This window comes from Puntigrus tetrazona, chromosome 24 (assembly GCF_018831695.1).
Source record: "Puntigrus tetrazona isolate hp1 chromosome 24, ASM1883169v1, whole genome shotgun sequence".
NCBI classification, from domain to species: Eukaryota; Metazoa; Chordata; class Actinopteri; order Cypriniformes; family Cyprinidae; genus Puntigrus; species Puntigrus tetrazona.
In genome coordinates, this window is record NC_056722.1 from 18,226,910 (window position 1) to 18,244,503 (window position 17,594).

General features: G+C 37.5%; 2 protein-coding genes and 1 long non-coding RNA gene across 5 annotated transcripts; 2 read left to right on the forward strand and 1 right to left on the reverse strand.

Annotated features, from left to right (window-relative positions):
- Window positions 1–189: 189 nt before the first annotated feature.
- Window positions 190–4,270, forward strand: ropn1l (rhophilin associated tail protein 1-like). Of its 2 annotated transcripts, XM_043227024.1 has the most exons (7): window positions 190–390; window positions 572–704; window positions 899–1,022; window positions 1,109–1,270; window positions 2,080–2,255; window positions 3,949–4,042; window positions 4,173–4,270. In XM_043227024.1, exons 2-6 carry the CDS (start codon window positions 574–576, stop codon window positions 4,016–4,018), a joined length of 663 nt encoding a protein of 220 aa, XP_043082959.1. In that variant the 5' UTR covers window positions 190–390; window positions 572–573; the 3' UTR covers window positions 4,019–4,042; window positions 4,173–4,270. The 2 variants fall into 2 exon arrangements, with proteins under 2 accessions (XP_043082959.1, XP_043082958.1); XM_043227023.1 differs by having other exon boundaries at window positions 195–390; window positions 3,949–4,270.
- LOC122330163 lies at window positions 2,486–16,704 on the reverse strand. 2 transcript variants are annotated; one of them, XR_006247978.1, is made up of 4 exons: window positions 16,564–16,704; window positions 16,411–16,490; window positions 7,266–7,441; window positions 2,486–4,188 (listed from the first exon to the last, which is right to left on the reverse strand). It is a non-coding gene; the product is annotated as an uncharacterized LOC122330163 (long non-coding RNA). The 2 variants fall into 2 exon arrangements; XR_006247977.1 differs by lacking the exon at window positions 16,564–16,704 and having other exon boundaries at window positions 16,411–16,543.
- On the forward strand, window positions 5,588–16,797 carry ankrd33ba (ankyrin repeat domain 33ba). Its single transcript, XM_043227021.1, has 4 exons — window positions 5,588–7,529; window positions 12,583–12,712; window positions 12,907–13,047; window positions 14,000–16,797. Exons 1-4 carry the CDS (start codon window positions 7,119–7,121, stop codon window positions 14,845–14,847), a joined length of 1,530 nt encoding a protein of 509 aa, XP_043082956.1. The 5' UTR covers window positions 5,588–7,118; the 3' UTR covers window positions 14,848–16,797.
- The last annotated feature ends 797 nt before the right edge of the window (window positions 16,798–17,594 follow it).

Below are 17,594 nucleotides of genomic sequence, written 5' to 3' on the forward strand. Positions count from 1 at the left end.
GAGAAGCCAGGAATTGCAAACCCAAATGCCGTTTGTTTTTGTTTTAAATAATGAACAGTTCACTTCGATTTTTAAAAGTGAAAGAAAGAAACAAGCGATTGAAAAAGATGGACATGGCAACGTTTGCTCTAGTTAACGCCCTCTTTGCTGGCATTGGCCAACCAGATTTCGGAGCTCTTTTTGGTTTCTAGGTGATGCTTACAAACAACCCGTTGCTATGAAAAACACAGAGACAAGTCGCTGCTGTTATATAAGATGACAAAATAATATTAGGCTATACCTAGTAAAAAGTGCTGGCCTATATATACAAACGTATACTATTCGTTTATAATAAGCTATTCATGAAGAAGGACTTAACGACATCACTGTATTTAAAATAACCATTAAACGGTAGGTTCTTTTGTTTGTTTAAACGAAATGCTACTTAGATAATCTTGAAATCCAGCCTATGGTTAAACGTTAGCCAACTAAAATAACACACATGGCTCGGTTGTTTTGCATGTATAATATTCCGCCTGGCTAATGTCCTTTTATGTTCACATTCTCCCTGCATCTTAAAACGCAAACAAAGTGATGCCTCCTCCTGAGACAATGTACTGCGCCCAGCAGATCAACATCCCTCCAGAGCTCCCTGATATTTTGAAGCAGTTCACAAAAGCTGCAATCAAGACACAGCCACATGATGTGCTGCAATGGGCAACTGAGTAAGTTTTTTCAAAAGGTATATTGTAATGCATCAGATTGGCATTATATATATATATATATATATATATATATATATATATATATATATATATATATATATATATATATATATATATATAATGCATGCTTTATAAAACAATGGAAATATACTATAGTATGACAAATGACAACAATAAAACTGCTTCTCCTCCAGCTATTTTTCAGCATTATCAAAAGGTCAGGACCTACCAGTCAAAGAGAGGCTGGAAATGCCAGTGGCAACTCAGAAAACAGACACAGGACTTACACCAGGTCTTTTAAAGGTCCTTCATCAACAGGTGTGATCCGCTGCATTTCTTTTATGTTTTATACAGAGCACAGCAGATACCTTTATGAATATTGATGAAGTTTCTCTCGCCTGTAGTTTGCACATGAAGAAATCATTACAAAAGAGAAACTTTTTCAGAAGTGGAAACACCTGGGCTTGCCTGTTGAACAGCTCGACACAATCCTTGCTCTTGGCAACTTCAGCGAAAGCATAAATTGGATGCAATTTTTTGCCTTAGGATGCGGCGCTTTGGGTGGGGTGAGTGGTTAGGAATATCTAACTGTGGACTTAATGATTCGTTAAAGGTACAGTTCATCCAAATTTGTTGAATATTTAGTCATCCAAGATGTAAGGGTTTGTTTTTCCACCAGAAGATTTTAAAGAAATTTAGCATTTTACGTCACTTGCTCAACAATTGATAAACTACAGTGAATGGGTGCCGTCAGAATGTGATTTCAAACAGCTGATAAAAGCTTTACAATAATCTGTGGGACACTCCAGTCTATCATTAAAGCTTTCAAACAGAATTTCTGTCCAAAATATGAGCCTAAAACCCATAATCATGGAGTTATGGAATCAGTTAGTTAATAAATTTGAATATTTCAGACATGCAGCTTTTTGTTTTAAAAGACATTAATGATGGACTTGAGCCGTGTGGATTACCTGCGTTTTTATCAGCTGTTCTCACTCTGATGGCACCCATTTATTGTAGAGGATCCACTGGTATGAAAGCGATTCTAAATAGATCCAGATGTATTCTGTTGAAAAAAACTCATCAGCATCTTGGGTGACCTGAGGGTGAGTGGATTTTAACATAATTTGGGGTGAGCTATCCCTTTCATGACATTTTGTGGAGGTGTTGAGTTGTTGTAAATGTAATTGTACCAACTGGCTCTAGATGGCAGTGTTGGATTTTTTAAATGGTTTGGAAGGCGTTGAAGGAGAACTGAAGATTTACAAAGATGATGATACAGACACTTATATATTTAGTTAATTTAAGGTTTCTAAATAGTGTTATGCTATTAGACTATGCTTTTGATAGAATGTCTACTGTCCTGTTCCCACAGACCATCACAAGCGCTTTGAAACGTGCTTGTGAAATACTCACAGAGGACCCTGAGGGTGGTGAAGCACAGATTCCTTTCCACATATTTCAGAGCCTCTACACATACTTGGCCCATCTGGATGGAGAAATTCCTAAAGAACAGATCGACAGCTTCTTGCATATTTTAGAGGAGTATGCGTGAGTACACACACACACACACACACACACACACACACACACACACACACACACACACACACACACACACACACACACACACACACTCATTTAAAATGCTATTATTTTAATACTACTACTTTAATGGTTAATGGAAAACAAGGTAAAACAAAAGCGAAATGGTATGATCAAAGGTGCCCATTTGCAGGAGCAAAATATGTAATTCTGACAGTAGGTAGTTTGAAACAAAATGGCAATAAGAGGCTTTATTAAACGAATTAGACACATTTTTGAGGGTGACAGTTTCTTTTCTGTTTTACTTTTGTTGGCAGAGAGGTCTTTTAGGAGGACAAGTGATAAGGAATAAAATTAATTGCTTTGACACTTGTTGCTTGAGGCACCTTCAAGTCTTTTTGTTACAATTTACACCTGTGAAATTAAAAAGCCTTGTTGTTTCTTTCTTAACCAAATAAAAAACCTGCTCTATATTCAGAACAATTGTTGAAATAATTGAAAAGGTACATATACGTGTGCCTTAAAACATCACACAATGCAATAAGATTATGTCGTTTTTCAATTGCCTAATAAAAGACAAAAATCGGAACTACTATTTTCAGTCTATAACTGCAGAAACAATACCAGAAATTATCATTGCACTTGAAAGAAGTTTTGTCCTGTGGCTGGTTTTCTTACATTTTGATGTGTTTTTGTTGTCATACATTACCAGCGTACCAACAAGCAATTGTCTGAGTTGCACTCAAAAAATATATTATATTATAAAATATATAATATTTCATCCCATGTGTTTAAGACATTTTTAACTCAATTCAAAAGCTCAGCACTTTATTTCACTATTAAGACTTAACAACAAGGCATTTATAACAAATGGTGAATAAATCATGTTATAATGACCGGCAATTAATCTTCATAATTATACTGGTCAACAGTCTACGTACAGTATAGTTATATATTTGGCTGTATCAGATTCAGATTCAAATGGTATGACATGTTATAAATCAACATCTTTGTAACTATTACAACTTTTAAGTAAATATTATTTTAGTCTATTGAATTGGCATTAAGACAATACATCAGAAACTGCTTTGTACCAGTTCTGCTTGTAAGGAAAGTCGATGCTAGCACTTTTAAAGGATCAAATGAAAAAAAAAACAACAACAACAACTGACACTTGTAATTTAAGGTATTTAACTGAACTAAAAATGGATAAAATGGACATGGATTTTCACAGTTCTAGCAGTGTACTAGATAGTCTGAAAGTATCAAAAGTAACTCATTTAAAACATAATATAAAAAATTTTTTTTTTTTTGTAATACATACAAAAGGTGGCCCTTTTTAACTCTCAACAAACATAGAAGCAAAGTAAATGTTTATGCTTCTCTATACATAAAGAAGCTCAGATCTTCAAGGAGATGAAACAATTCTCTAATGTGAATTAGTGCCCCTAGAAACAGTATCTCAGTCTGTTCCTGTAAATACACAGTGTTTGGGAAGCATGTTAGTGTGTCAGTATTACAGACACAGAAGCAAGAATAACGAAATGTCACCAGCACGTGGTTTAGACTAATGATGACCAGCCTAAAGCTAATGAAGGTAAAAGAGAACATCTCCTGTCATGATAAAAACAAACAAACAAAAAAAACGTTACACATTTGTAGACGCTTAATTGGAAACTTTGTTTTTTCCTGTTTTCAGAGAATGTCAAGGAGGAATGGTGCAACCTTCAAATTTTACAAGCCTCTGCAGTGCAGAGAAGCCCGAGTAAAATCCAGTACAAATGGTCCTCAAGGTGGTGATATCTCAACATATTTAAAAACTATTGTTCCTTGTTACCGTGTCTTGTGTTTGCCATCTTTATCCTTATCTTGTGATGTGATTTGAAAATGTAACCCAAATAAATCCTTGAATCTCCAATCTAGGTTGTCCGGAACAGTGCTGAGAAAGTGAAAGACAAAACAAGGCTTATGGAATATTAGGTGCTTATGTGAGCATAATAAACTTTCAGTTTTGATTGTGATTCCAGATGTTGGGGTTTTCTGTTTAAAAAAGAAACCTGTTTGTATTTCAAACCTCACACATTTTTTATATTGGAAACAATGACATGAACTAGATCACATTTTTGTCCTTGCATCGTACCGCACATTTATCTTGCGTTTCAGAGAAGCAGTGGCACAGCAACAGGCAACAGTAGTTTGATTAATTGCCTTTTTGAGGATGGAAAGAGGCTGTGTACTAATTTGGAACCAAAAGGAGCTACTCAACCTTCACAGACCTGTTAATGAAGGCTATTCTCAACATTTTCTCCCAAACAAACTGATTAACCCATCAGTAATCAAGCTAATTTTAGATCAACGGCCCTTTCTGAATGATGAGACAGTCTCAATAGTGAGACGCTGTTCACTTCTTTACGGAAAAACATTTTCAGCAAGCATAGATCTAAAACGGTTTAAAATGAAAAATTGTCATTTGATACAGACCAGGACCGGTAATGTGAAGTTTGCCGGTCAAGGATCTATTCAGGTGCTTTTGGATGATACCAGATGAACTTTACTCAGCATGAAGTTCTCCCTTCTTGATCGGCTCCTGAGGATTTATTAACCTAAGCAGGCCAGAGTGCTGAGCTAATGTAATTGTCTAAGCCGAAGTAGCCAAGGAGCAGCATGGCATCTATCATTTCTTAGACAGATGACAGTCGTTCCCATTTTCGATCTCTTGCTAAATTTCACTAATAAGGCTGATTTTCACAAACCTGAGAACAAAAGCAGTACGCATTTCAAATTGAAGTGAATGTGGACGTTTGGATGATTTAGAAGCTAAAATGATTGCTAAAATTATTCAATCATGCTAGAATCGTGCCTCTGTTAAAACCGGTTTATTATGTGAACTGTAAGCCATAGCCATTTTTGGGGGTTTAGATTTTGTGGTATCGTGCAAAGTTGAACAATTTACTTTGTTTTACAGAAAAAGAAAACCATGCAACCCCCCTAAAACCACATAAACTGTCATATTATTCATATCTTGTGGCTATAATACTGAAACGGTGAGTATTTTGGTTACGGATTGGCCTCAATCACTTCCATTGCAAGAGCCTCACTGTAACCCAGATTTACTTCATTATTTAAAAAGAGGGACAAATTCATTTTTTGTGGTAATCAGTATTATGCCTCAAATGATGTCAATTCGAAAACTGATTAATATTCTAAATATCAGAATTAATGTCACAGAGCTAATGTGTAGTTATACAAACTATATATATATATATATATATATATATATATATATATATATATATATATATATAGGATACACATATATATACAGGATACAACAGAGAGTGAAGTTTGGAGAAACACAGTTGTGTCACTGGCTGTAAAACGATAGTCATGATTTGGCAGTTAGATAATGACTCATTTTTGGCAGCAGTTTACTTGTTTTCACAACCAACAGTACATCCTTTATAACCGATGTGTAACGTTTGAAGGCAAGCATTCAAAGCGTCGCGGACCGCTGCGCTGTACGTATGTTTGACTGATAAGATCACAGCTGCAAGTGAAGGGGATGGAGCCCAAGCTCCCAGCTGTTCGGGCTAAACGGCTCACTAATTAGCCACAGCAATTATGCCACTTATCTTAGAACTCCAAGGAAATGGGAGTGTTAGGACTGTGGAAAAAGCTTGAGCTTGTAATAGAGCACACACATTAGCTGTAATGTGTGACTTGGAGGCGTTTGTGTGTGTATGGTGCAGCTTCCCTAAATTAGGTGCCAATCTGAATTTGAAAGCACCGTGCTTGCTCTCAGAATTTAAACGCCAATGACATCATTTGAAAGGGGCCGCGGCAATAGAAACCACGCAAGGTATTGTTATAAGCGAAAGAATAAAAAAAAAGAGCCGGAAAGTTGATTAACAACTACTGTAACGTAGGGACATCCCCCAACACAGTCACCGGGCTGAGAAAAATACCCATGATGATGATCAACAGAACTTTGTACTTTCCAGAAATAAGTTTCAGTAAATTTGTGTTACATGACATAAAAACTGATAATGTATTTATATATTTAATATATAAAAGTAACATATACGTTATTAAAATCACTGTCATTCTATTAAATAATTGGCGCCTACAAAAACAACTAAATAATAAAAAGAAAGGAACTTTTATTAGTAGTATTATAGTGTGTTTTTCAGTAACTAGCCTAATAGGGGAGAAGAAAAACCATCAGTGACCCACATATGCAAATTTATGGAGTGAGGGAGGCAGAAAAAGTAGTTTGTGTGAGTGTGTATGAGAGAGAGAGAGAGAGAGAGAGAGAGAGAGAGAGAGAGAGAGAGGAGGGCATGTAATCGGATTATGGAGGCAGAGTTTTGAAGCGCACTGGTCTATTGCTCTGTTATCTTCTGCGGGGAATGTCCAGCGCTTCCACCCTCAGTGCTGTTTGTTTGGAGCATCACAACATTTGAAAAGTTTCTCAGGAAAGACATTGCGACACACTGAAGGCTGTTTCACTTTGCATGGAACTGCGAATACTTACTGTCGGCCGTTTTCCGTTTCCACATGCGTTTCTGATCGCCGCCGAGGAACACTAACTACTGAGATTGGCGTTACAGAAAGAGAAACCGTGAAAATGAGCTGAGAAAACTACGGTAAGGCATTGCACGACACCAGCCGCACTTGCTCGTGTGGGGGAAAATGAAGTCGCGTGGAGTTAAAAGAAGATTTGAACCTCAGTTTGGAGATTAAACGCTTTTTGAAAACAGCGTTTCTGCTCGTTTGGTATCTATGACTTTAACGAACCTAAATGCAGCTGAAGGAGACCAGGAGGTGTTTGATCCGCACGACTTGAGGATTTTATCCTATTGGGGTTAAATGGTTCTGATAACGGACAGCAGGGATGGCGGAGGATCATCTCCAGGAAGAGTTAAACCACTTAAACACGCTAAAAGCGCCCAGATCTGCCCCACTATCGTGGAGGAATCACCTGATCGTTTGGCCGATAACGATTATGATGAATACCTCGGCTCGGTCGAGTTGGACGAGGACTTCGAGGAGTTGGACGACTTCTCAGACCTGCCAGACACCAGGAGCATCGCCTCAGATGACTCCTTTTATCCACCGGACGATGACTTTGCAGACTCGGAGAGAACCCCTTCCCCGGAGAGTCCCGCACCGCTCTCCTTTTTTCAGGCGTGCTGCAACAACAACGCGCTCATAGTGAAACTCATGATTAGACAAGGTGTCACGGAGAAAGATGTCCAAGAGACGGACAAAAACAAAAGAGTAAGTATATCAGACACAAAATAAATCGATGATTAAGTTTTCGTCACACTTTACGTTGTTGTAGCCTATCGCACGCCGGGAGAAGAAGTGATGATAATGAATCATTTTCTCGAGTCGGATCTTTTCACGTAAGCAATTGAACAACACTGGTCTGATCGATTCATTTACGAACTGAATTGCATTGAATCGGTAAAAGAGATTGGCCCCCCCAAAAAAATACTCAACTTTAGTTCAACTCCAATAGACCACCAAAAAACAACAACAAAACAAACAAACAAACAAAAAAATATTTTTTAATTATTTTTATTTTTATTTTTATTTTATTTTTTCTTTGGCTGAAACCATTGTCCTTCGTACTTTGAGAGTCTAAAAAGCTTTTCAGGCAACACAAAATTAATACCCATGACAACTGCCACTTCACTGAGGTCTTATGAAGTGAAACGATTAGTCTGTGCAAGAACGTTATTTACAACCTGAATGTTATTTACAACCTTTTTTAGCATACAGTAATCCATAGCCAGTAATCCAAGTCCAATTCTTTTCTGGAAACTGCTTCTTTCGGACAGTTAATTTCTCAAATGGACTAGTCTTAATAAATTATTTACATAAATTATGAAAAGCCACAAAAACTTACATTTTGCTTCTTTATTGAAGTGTTTGTTTCACACATTCTCTTATCTACAGTTCATCAGTACTTTTCTTTCTTCAGTTCATTGTATGATTGGAGGAACTTGAGCTTTGACGGGTATAAATGTTGTGCTGCATGACATACTTTTTTGAGTCGCAAAGTGACGGCAGACATTGAGTTTCACTTTATGAATCCCCAACAATCAGGTTTCAGCTAAAAACAAACAAACAAAAAACCTTGATTGTTCTACTGAAAAAAAGTCACATTGTGCATGGCCTAAGGATAGATAAATTAACAGCAAATTTTAATTATTGGGTGAACTACTTCATTTACAACCCACTGAGAAATGTCTTGCTTAAAAGTCCAAATCGACTTGCAGTGAGTTGAGACCTGATGAGCTAATCGTTAAAGCATTTAGAGCCAAGTGTGAAAAGAAAACAACTTTAATAGCCCAATGTTACAAGAAAAGTTACAAATTGTGCAAGTTTTATTGACAATAAAAATACACGTTTTGGTTTAAATAGCTTGTTAATATTATTTGTAGGTTTTTTTTTTTTGTTATAGACTTTCGTAAAGAACAAGACGTTGTTTTATAGTTTTTAAGGACGAGAGCTTAATTAATTATGTATACGTTTGTGGTAAAAACCGAATAATGCAGAGGCTACCACATGCCAAACCTTGAATAAGCACTTTTATAACATGCAAGATAGCCAAAGTACTTCAATCTAACCTAGTTTAGTTGTGATTAGTCCAGCTAATTCCCAACAAAAACCAACACTCCTTGTTGAGGCGGTTTGATCTAGCCTTTAAATTTATATCGTGGTGTGTATGTGGTAGAGTTATAACGTTCCTCTAACAAAATATCTTCAAAAGTCAGAAAGTCAGGCAACTGATTTTAAAGTTTAAGGGTTGATTCTGGCAGTCTGCTGTCACCTCTAAGGCATGTGTTGAGGAATAATTACATTATATAAAAGCTAAATGCAAAACACGTTGTGCGAAGTGTGCACGAGTAATGCACAAATAATTTGCAGGCCTTGAGGGTTTAATAATGGAGTTGCGCAGTCACACGAACAAGCCTATTTCCGTTTCTCTTTCCAGCCCAAAACTGGTCATTCCTCACTAAAATGAGTCCCCAAATGACATCACCTCCCAGAGCTCGAGGCCTCAGCGGTTCACAATGTATCACATTACAACTTAAAGGCTTAGCTTCAAAAGAATGTGTTTAAAAACGCAAAATCAATACACTCTATAAAGAGAAGATGATAGGATGGCACGGCTATCCGTTCCCGGTAGCCTTGCAGAAAGAGCTGTAGTGGGATGAGTCTGAGGAATTCCTCTGAGGAAGCTCAAGAGCTTCACTTCCCCCAGACTCATCTCTTATCTCATCTCTCATCACTCTTATACGGGACAGTTCAGAGAAACAGGCACTGGATTTCCCCGCTAATAGTTCCAGCATGCGCTCTTTTCATTGGAAACCATTTCTGCATGGTGTAATGCTGTAAATAAGGTCATAAGTCAGTGAGCGTTACATGTTTTCCTGGGCCAGATGACAAAAATAGTAAAAACTAATTATTGTGACATGTTATTACAATTTTGAATATCTGCCTCCAGTTAAATATCAAAGCTGAATTTTCAACAGCCATTACTTATTCAGAAATCATTATAATATGCTGATTTAGTGCTAAGACATTTCTTATGATTTAAAAACATTAATGTTTTGTGGAAACTGTGACACCATTCAAGAGTTTGGGGAAAGAAAGTTGTTTTTCTTAAAGAAATGAATACTTTAGCAAAAAAAACAGCGCATTAATAATAGTAATATATAATAATAATAATAGGAATATATAATAATAATAATAATAAGCAATATTATTAACTGAACTAAGCAAATTCACATAAAAGCTAAAGACTATTAAAAACGGACTAATATTTTTATTTACAGCATTACGCCATGCAGTATTTCTTCTCAGCTCACATATTAGGACTGGAATGCTGCAAACACAGAAACAGAGTGATACCACAGTAAAACATCCCGGTACCTCTGGAAAGCCACAAATTTGTGGAAAATAACTAATTGCTGTAAAAAAATATTGTCTTAATGAATAGTTATTGACATTATACTACTAGTTTCAAATTACTGTACTGTTACAAAAGAACAGGCGAAGATCTTACTGCTGTTGATTTAAACGCCTCGTTTGAGTGAACTGTTAATATCATTACAGGATGCATAACATCTGCATTTTCAAGCCCATCTGTATTTTCCATTACTTGCATACATACTCATGACCTCTAGCATCCTGTTTACCGCACAGCTACTATTGCTAGGAGTTCAGTATACGTTTATGTGCAAAGCTGTATTCTTGCATTTGTTGGTATCCAAAATCTGGGCTGATTTCAGTAACGCTTAATAGTGTTAAACTACAACACCGGGCCTAGCGGGGAACTAAATTCAGCCAGCTTAAACGGACAACTCTGGCAGATTTGAGGCATTTCATTTACACACTGCTGTGCAGGTAGGGCTTTCCAGTTGATGAATGTGTCAGGATCACTTGGAGCCTGGTGTTGATGTAATATCAAGTCACTGACGGAACATCTGTGGATGGATGTTACCCACTGACCTGTTTTCTGGCACTCCAATATTTCACAGCCAGACCGACACGATATTATCAAATCCAGGTCAGCTTTCTCCTGCCACACTTTTGTGAGGCCAGCTTGCTTTACCTGTTTGTCATGTATTACTATTCATCCTAAAAATGCCTAAAAACGTCCAGTGACACACAATGAGTAATCTAACATTCAAAGTAAAGATAATGCCACTCATATTTAGTATTAGTGCATAATATCATACAGCATTAAAGTTAAACTTTGCATTGCAAACTCACAAATATGATATGCGATGCAAGCAGTGCTGTTCCTTTTTTTTTTTTTTTTTTTTTGAAGGATCACAGACGCCGTATTTTGTCTTCATTGTCAAAGCTGAACTGGACGACAAATCCCCTAACTCCTCTTTCAGTCAATGGCTCACGAGGCTAATCCTTTCTATTTTAAGAAACGACCAGGCCACAGATTACCCCAACACATGTCTACATTTGTATTTAAACCAAGCTGACTATATTTGATGTAAAGATGCAGACTAAGAGAAACAGGTTGCGCTCTAAATTCAGTTTTAATGATAATCTACCAATAAATCTACCTATTTAATTAGTATTTTTATGCAACATACTTATGAAAAGCTGCAAAACTGCACTGGTTTCACATTTGTATGCTGATTTGTTTTGCATTAAACAGAAAAGCACATTTCATACTTCTCATTTATGACACAACAATAGTTAAAAGTGACTATCATTCGTCTCAAAAGAATCTACATGAACGTACAATAATATATAATAATTTCGCAGGATCACGTGGCCAGTGTTTACAGCTGGAAACTGACCTACTAATGCCTCACTAATGTCTCTATTAAACATCAATAAAACTACATGCGTCACCTTAAACACACAACTGGAAGCATCTCTCTTATTGTGATAGTCGTGTAAATTTAGCTTGTCCGGGGTTTATTTTTAGTCCGAAGCCTCCAGCTGTGTGTCAGTGTGATGAGACACTGCTGACACTCTTCTGCTCACACTTAAATAGGCCAGACTGACTGTGAAGAGAGAAACAGGCATGCCAGACGCCTACAGAAACACCCCAAAATCAGACGCACTGCTTCATCATGCCAATAAAACCGTGAAATACTTGCAATTCGGCACATTTTCAGATTTGAATCTGCCTACGTCGAGCCAGATTAGAAATCCGAATTCACACACGCCCATCTGAACAGATACAATCATACCCATTCACTGATGCGCAAACTAAATCTTTGCTTCGTAAACAGTGTTTAATCCTATGAACACAACTAAAAATCGAATCAGTAAGCAATATTAATAAAAATATCATTTTGAAATGAGTCAAATTCATATTTCGCAAAGTTCTCAAATTGAATCGAAAACACATCAATCGATTAGTGTTTTTTTGCTAAATTCAGTCAATCAATTCAGAGCTTTCATAATCTTTTGCAATCGCTATATATCAGCATTTTAAGCTGACAGACGGAAGTAAAATGTTTATAATTTATGAAGTAATGTTAGATTTACCTCAGAAAAGCCATTAAAATGAACTCTGGAGAGGGTTATAATATTTTTACTTTACATGTAATCTCATATCTTGACAGTATTTCTTATATGGGCTAGTTTACAGTTTACTGTACCATATTTATACGCACACGTCTGTTCAAATCAAAATAAAAAATTGAAAAATTGAGTGGTTAAATCTGTATCAATACCCGGCCATTTTCCCCAGATTTACCAACTGCTAGGTCACTAAATGTTCCTGGCCAGGGTGGAAACTTCTTGACAGTAGTGCCTTGTGTGTGTGTTGACTTTGCAGACTGGACTAATAGTGGCGTGCTACCAGGGGTATGTGGATGTGGTGGTTGCTCTCTCCCAGTGTCCTCACCTGGACGTGAACTGGCAGGACAATGAAGGCAATACAGCCCTCACCACCGCTGCTCAGGCGGGTAAGAGCAATCAGATAGCTTCAATCCAAATCATTACCGTAAAGTTAAAGTAACTAGTTTTTCAATATTCAGAGTGAATGGATGAGTGTGAAAACGTCCAAATACTACTGGCAATGAACCGCTGAGTGCCCTAGAAATGTTGTTACATATTCAAGAGCTGACTGCATTTTCATAATTCACCTGAACAATTGCAGGTCACATCACAATCACTAACTACCTACTCAACTACTTTCCTGGGCTTAACATTGAGAAGAGGAACTGCCATGGTTTCACCGCTCTGATGAAAGCTGCTATACAGGGTCGAGTGGAATGTGTCAGAGCCCTGATGCTGGCAGGTACTTGAGGCTCGGATCACTGTGAGATATACAGAGTGACACGAAACTGCTATATAGAGCAGCTATTTAGGTACAAAAAGAATACAGTGCATACATAATGCCACAGACAGTTAACCCAAATTTAAAAAGTTGTCATTATTTATTCATGCTGTTATTTTTTTTTTCAAAAAATTCAGGGATTTCATAATTTTCTTAATTTTTTTCATCATCCAAATAATTATTTTAACAAATTCATTTTATTTGTATGCTTTTTACAGTTATGTTTCTTTATTATTATTATGTTTTAGCTATGCTTTCTTCTTTTCCTAAAATGATTTTATATTCTATTACGTGAAGCTCCATGGCATGTATAACATTATTCGTGCAAATAATATTTATTAAAAATATATAATATTATCATTATTCTTTATCACACGGACATTTGAGAATAACGTAAATGCCACATGGCAAAAGTATACAATTATTTGTGTTTGTTGTTGTAAGGCAAGAGCTACATAATGATTCTACAAATTCCAAAAATTTAAATTGTCATCATTTAATCACCCTCGAGTAGTTCCAAATCTGTATAAATTTCTTTGTTCTGCCAAACACAAAGGAAGACATTTTGAATAAAGTTTGTAACCAGGCTGTTTTGGATCACCATTGACCTCCATTGTATTTTTTTCCTACTATGGAAGTCAATAGTGACCAAAAGAGCCTACAAACTTTCTTTTTCGTTTTTTGGGTGAACTAGATCTTTAATTCTTTTGTTACTCAACCCAGTTGTAACTCAGTTATAGTTAATAATAGGAATTATTCAAAATAAAACAGAATATTTACAAAATAACAACTACATTTGACTATTTTGAATGTTTCTGCATGACACTACAGTGGTCAGGTGTGATACATCAGAGCCGATTCTGAGCTGTATTACAGAATTTATAACTCCAGTCACATTTGCTTTCTTGATCAGGAGCTGACATATATGCCAAGGACAACGGGAGGAAGTTCACTGCACAAGAGTGGGCCATGTTCACAAGCCGCTATGACACCGTGTTCGTCATGACTCGGCTGATGCAGCAGCCATGTGCGGATCAGTTCAGCGACAACTATCGGGCCGAGTGGCCCCTTCTACCGGCCCTCGTGGCTAAAGCTCAGGCGCCCAAAGGCTGCATTCAGAAAATATCCGAGACACTACGCGACTTCTTCGACATCAGTAACGTCACCGAAGCTTCAGAAGACGGGGTCCTGGATCACATGGTGCGCATGACAACATCGCTGGGGAGCCCGTTCATCGCGACGGCGTGCCGAACGGTGTGTCCCGGGAGCCCGCCCTGCGTGGGAAAACGCCGCTACTCCGTTCAGGAGATACTAAAAAAACGACGCATCGAGCAGCTGAAAAGTCTCGGCCCCGAGCGCCTCGAGAACTACAAACGTCTTTTCCACAACTCCCGCGTCCTGCTGGTGCCCAAGTTGAAAGATCGCCGCGCGAGCCTGCAACCCCAGGCCCAATCAGACAGCTCCTCCTCTTCCTCCCCGGCCATCCGCAGGGCCAGTCTGCTCCCCTTACACCTGCTGAGGAGGAGCAGCGTCAGGCCGGGCATGGTGGTGCCCAAGCTGAGGATTACCAAGGCACCTACGGCAACCTACGTGCCGGAGAAAGTGCGGCGGAAAAGCAGCTGTATAGACGAACAGTTCCTCCAGATCCCGAAGTGGAGGTATAAAGAACTGAAAGAAGAGCGAAAGAAAGCAGAGGAGGCGGAAAGGAAAAGACTGGAGGCTATAACGAAGAGACAACTCACTACGGGCAAAAGGAAATAAGTGTGTGGAAACGTAACGTTTTAATACTTGAAGTTGGATACAGATGTATTTTACTATTTATTTTGTTTTTAATTTTTTATAAATGCTTCTAAACCCCTTTACCCTCTTTATGTGGGGTAAAGTAACGTATTTAAAGCGAACAGCTCATTGAATCTCTTTTCATGAGTTTTTAGCATCAGGAAAATAGATAACCAGATCAACTAATATGGGTACACTACTAAAACCAGATGCTACTTTATGTTTACATTCTTAAAATAGGGTTCTTTGATTTTTTTTTTTGTCCGAATGCTAGTGTCGTTTCAGATTTAACAGTAGCATTACGAATGTATTTACCAGACATACTTTGTCAATACCTCATCTTAAACTATTTTTCTAAACATTGTAGATGTCAGTCGGTAGCAGATCTGCATGTATTTGCACACATTTCAGAGACTAACGCTACAGACAATCACCAGCAAGTAATGAAAGATGGAAAAAGAGGTAGAGATATCAAGGATCAGCATCTTATTTGATTTTTACTGTATATGTATTTGAATAATTATTTATACTACTAAGGCACTCTAAGTTCACTCTAAAATTACTTTATTCTGAACCTATAAAAACATGTATTGTCTTTTACCAAATGGTATTTGCTACTGTACGGGGAGAGTGGGGTAAGATCCTAAATGCAGCCTGTGATGCAGAGAAGTGCATTTCAAAAAGGCAAAAAAAACTAAACAAAAACCCTAATGTTTACAGGAACACATTTAAAATATACTGAATGAACATTAGTGTTTAAAATGAATACTTTTATGTAGCAAGGACACATTAAGTGTTACGGACTTTTCTTATGCTCAAGGCTGCATTTATTTAATAAAAAGAAAAGTTTTCTTTTTATTAAAAAATGAACGCCTTGTTTGGTAAAATCTGGTAAGATTTTACAATACGGTGTCATTTGTTAATATTAGTTGATGTATTAACTAACATGAACAAACAATGAACAATTTATTTATTGCACCTTTTATTTATCTTTGTTCATGATAGTTATTAAAAAAATACATGGTTTATTGTTTATTCATGTTAGTTCACAGTGCATTAGGTAATGTTAACAAATGCAACTTGCGATTTTAATAATACCAAATACCAAAATTAACAAATATTAATAAATGCTGCAAAAGTATTGTTCCTTTATTTCATGTTAACTAATGTTGTTATATAATGTTAACTAGTGAACCTTATAGTAAAGTGTTACTGAAAATTGTTTAAAAACATTTTTTTACCAACCAAAAATTCTTATATACTGGTGAATAATAATAATTAAACAAAAAATTAATAACATATAAATATTTAGCTAAAGATTAGCCATGTTTTATTAAACCATTTGCCAAAAACAATAGCTTTGCATTTATATTACTAAATATTTTCCTCCCTCATTTGGTATTTTAAATATGTTAATTATTCCCCAATGCTTTAACCTTGGCATTGCAACTTATTATAAACGCATAGGAGGCATCCTAAAATATTAGGCTTTTTTTTTTAATACCTCCTCGCAGGAGGCAGCTTAAATAAAAAGAGTCAGCTTACCCTGCTCTCCCTTATAACGTCTTTCAGAGCTGGAAACAGTCGATCCAAATTCAAACAACAAATCTCAGGTATGAATGCTTCTGAACGAAGAAAAAGGCAATGTTTATTTAAAGAATGTGTAGTGTTATCTGTTTGAAATATCTACTCACTGACCGTCAAATCATCTCAACAGCACCACTGTGCCTCGGTGTCCAACACTCAGACTACACAATTAACTCTCCACACAGCTGATAAAGATGCAAAGACCAGTGCAGACCTAATGTCAGGTCACCCTGTTATCTGAAAATAACGCCGTGTTTACACTACTGTAGGTTGTAAACCAAAAGTAACGACCAGCAATGCTTGTATAAAGTAACTTTGAAATAAAAACTACTTTATAAATCCAAAGAGTGACTCCATTTGTTGAACTTTGAGCAGAAGTAAAGGTGAAACGCACACCTCATTAAGCTATTGAGGTCACCGGCACGAGCTGACAGACGCCAAGGGACTTATCAGTCTTGCAAGGTCAGCACTTGCCTCAGGACAACGGCGTGTGAAGAATGAAGCGCCCCCTGTTGGAGAACGGAAGCATTGATGCGGGATCTGCGTTAGCGCTGATAACCTATCAAAAACAAATACACCGAGAACGCCTGAATGTCAGATGGACCCTAGGGTTTGGGTCACTCTGAACGGGCTTCAAAGCCAGCGCTCGATTTCCAGATACCACGCTGTGGAAAAGCACAACCTTGACCTGAAACATGACATTTCGTGAGGGTTTAGCTGCCACTCATGCGTTTGCGGTTCACCTTGTTCGAGTGGGAACAGCAGGTTCGGCCAGCTGGTCTGCTAATGGCTCGTATGCATAAGTCTTGCTGCTCTGGGCCCAGAACATGCCGTGGGAACAACCTGAAGTTTGAGGCAGCTGCTGGCTCTTATCGACACCTGAGCCGAGCACAAAGTGAACGGAGAGGGATAGGAGGGGAGCTGGAGAACGTGAGATAATGAAACAGAGGAAGAGAACGGGGCAAATCCTGAGTGGCGTTAGGTTTGGTGGCTCAGCGCCGCATGGGCCGAGGCACAGAACAGGGAGCTGACGGGCTTTGCATCTCTCTACTAGTTCATAGACCATAAAAAGTAGGCCATGGGATTACACGTGAACTTTTCTTGCTGAGTGCATATACTTACACCATTTGTAATATTTAATA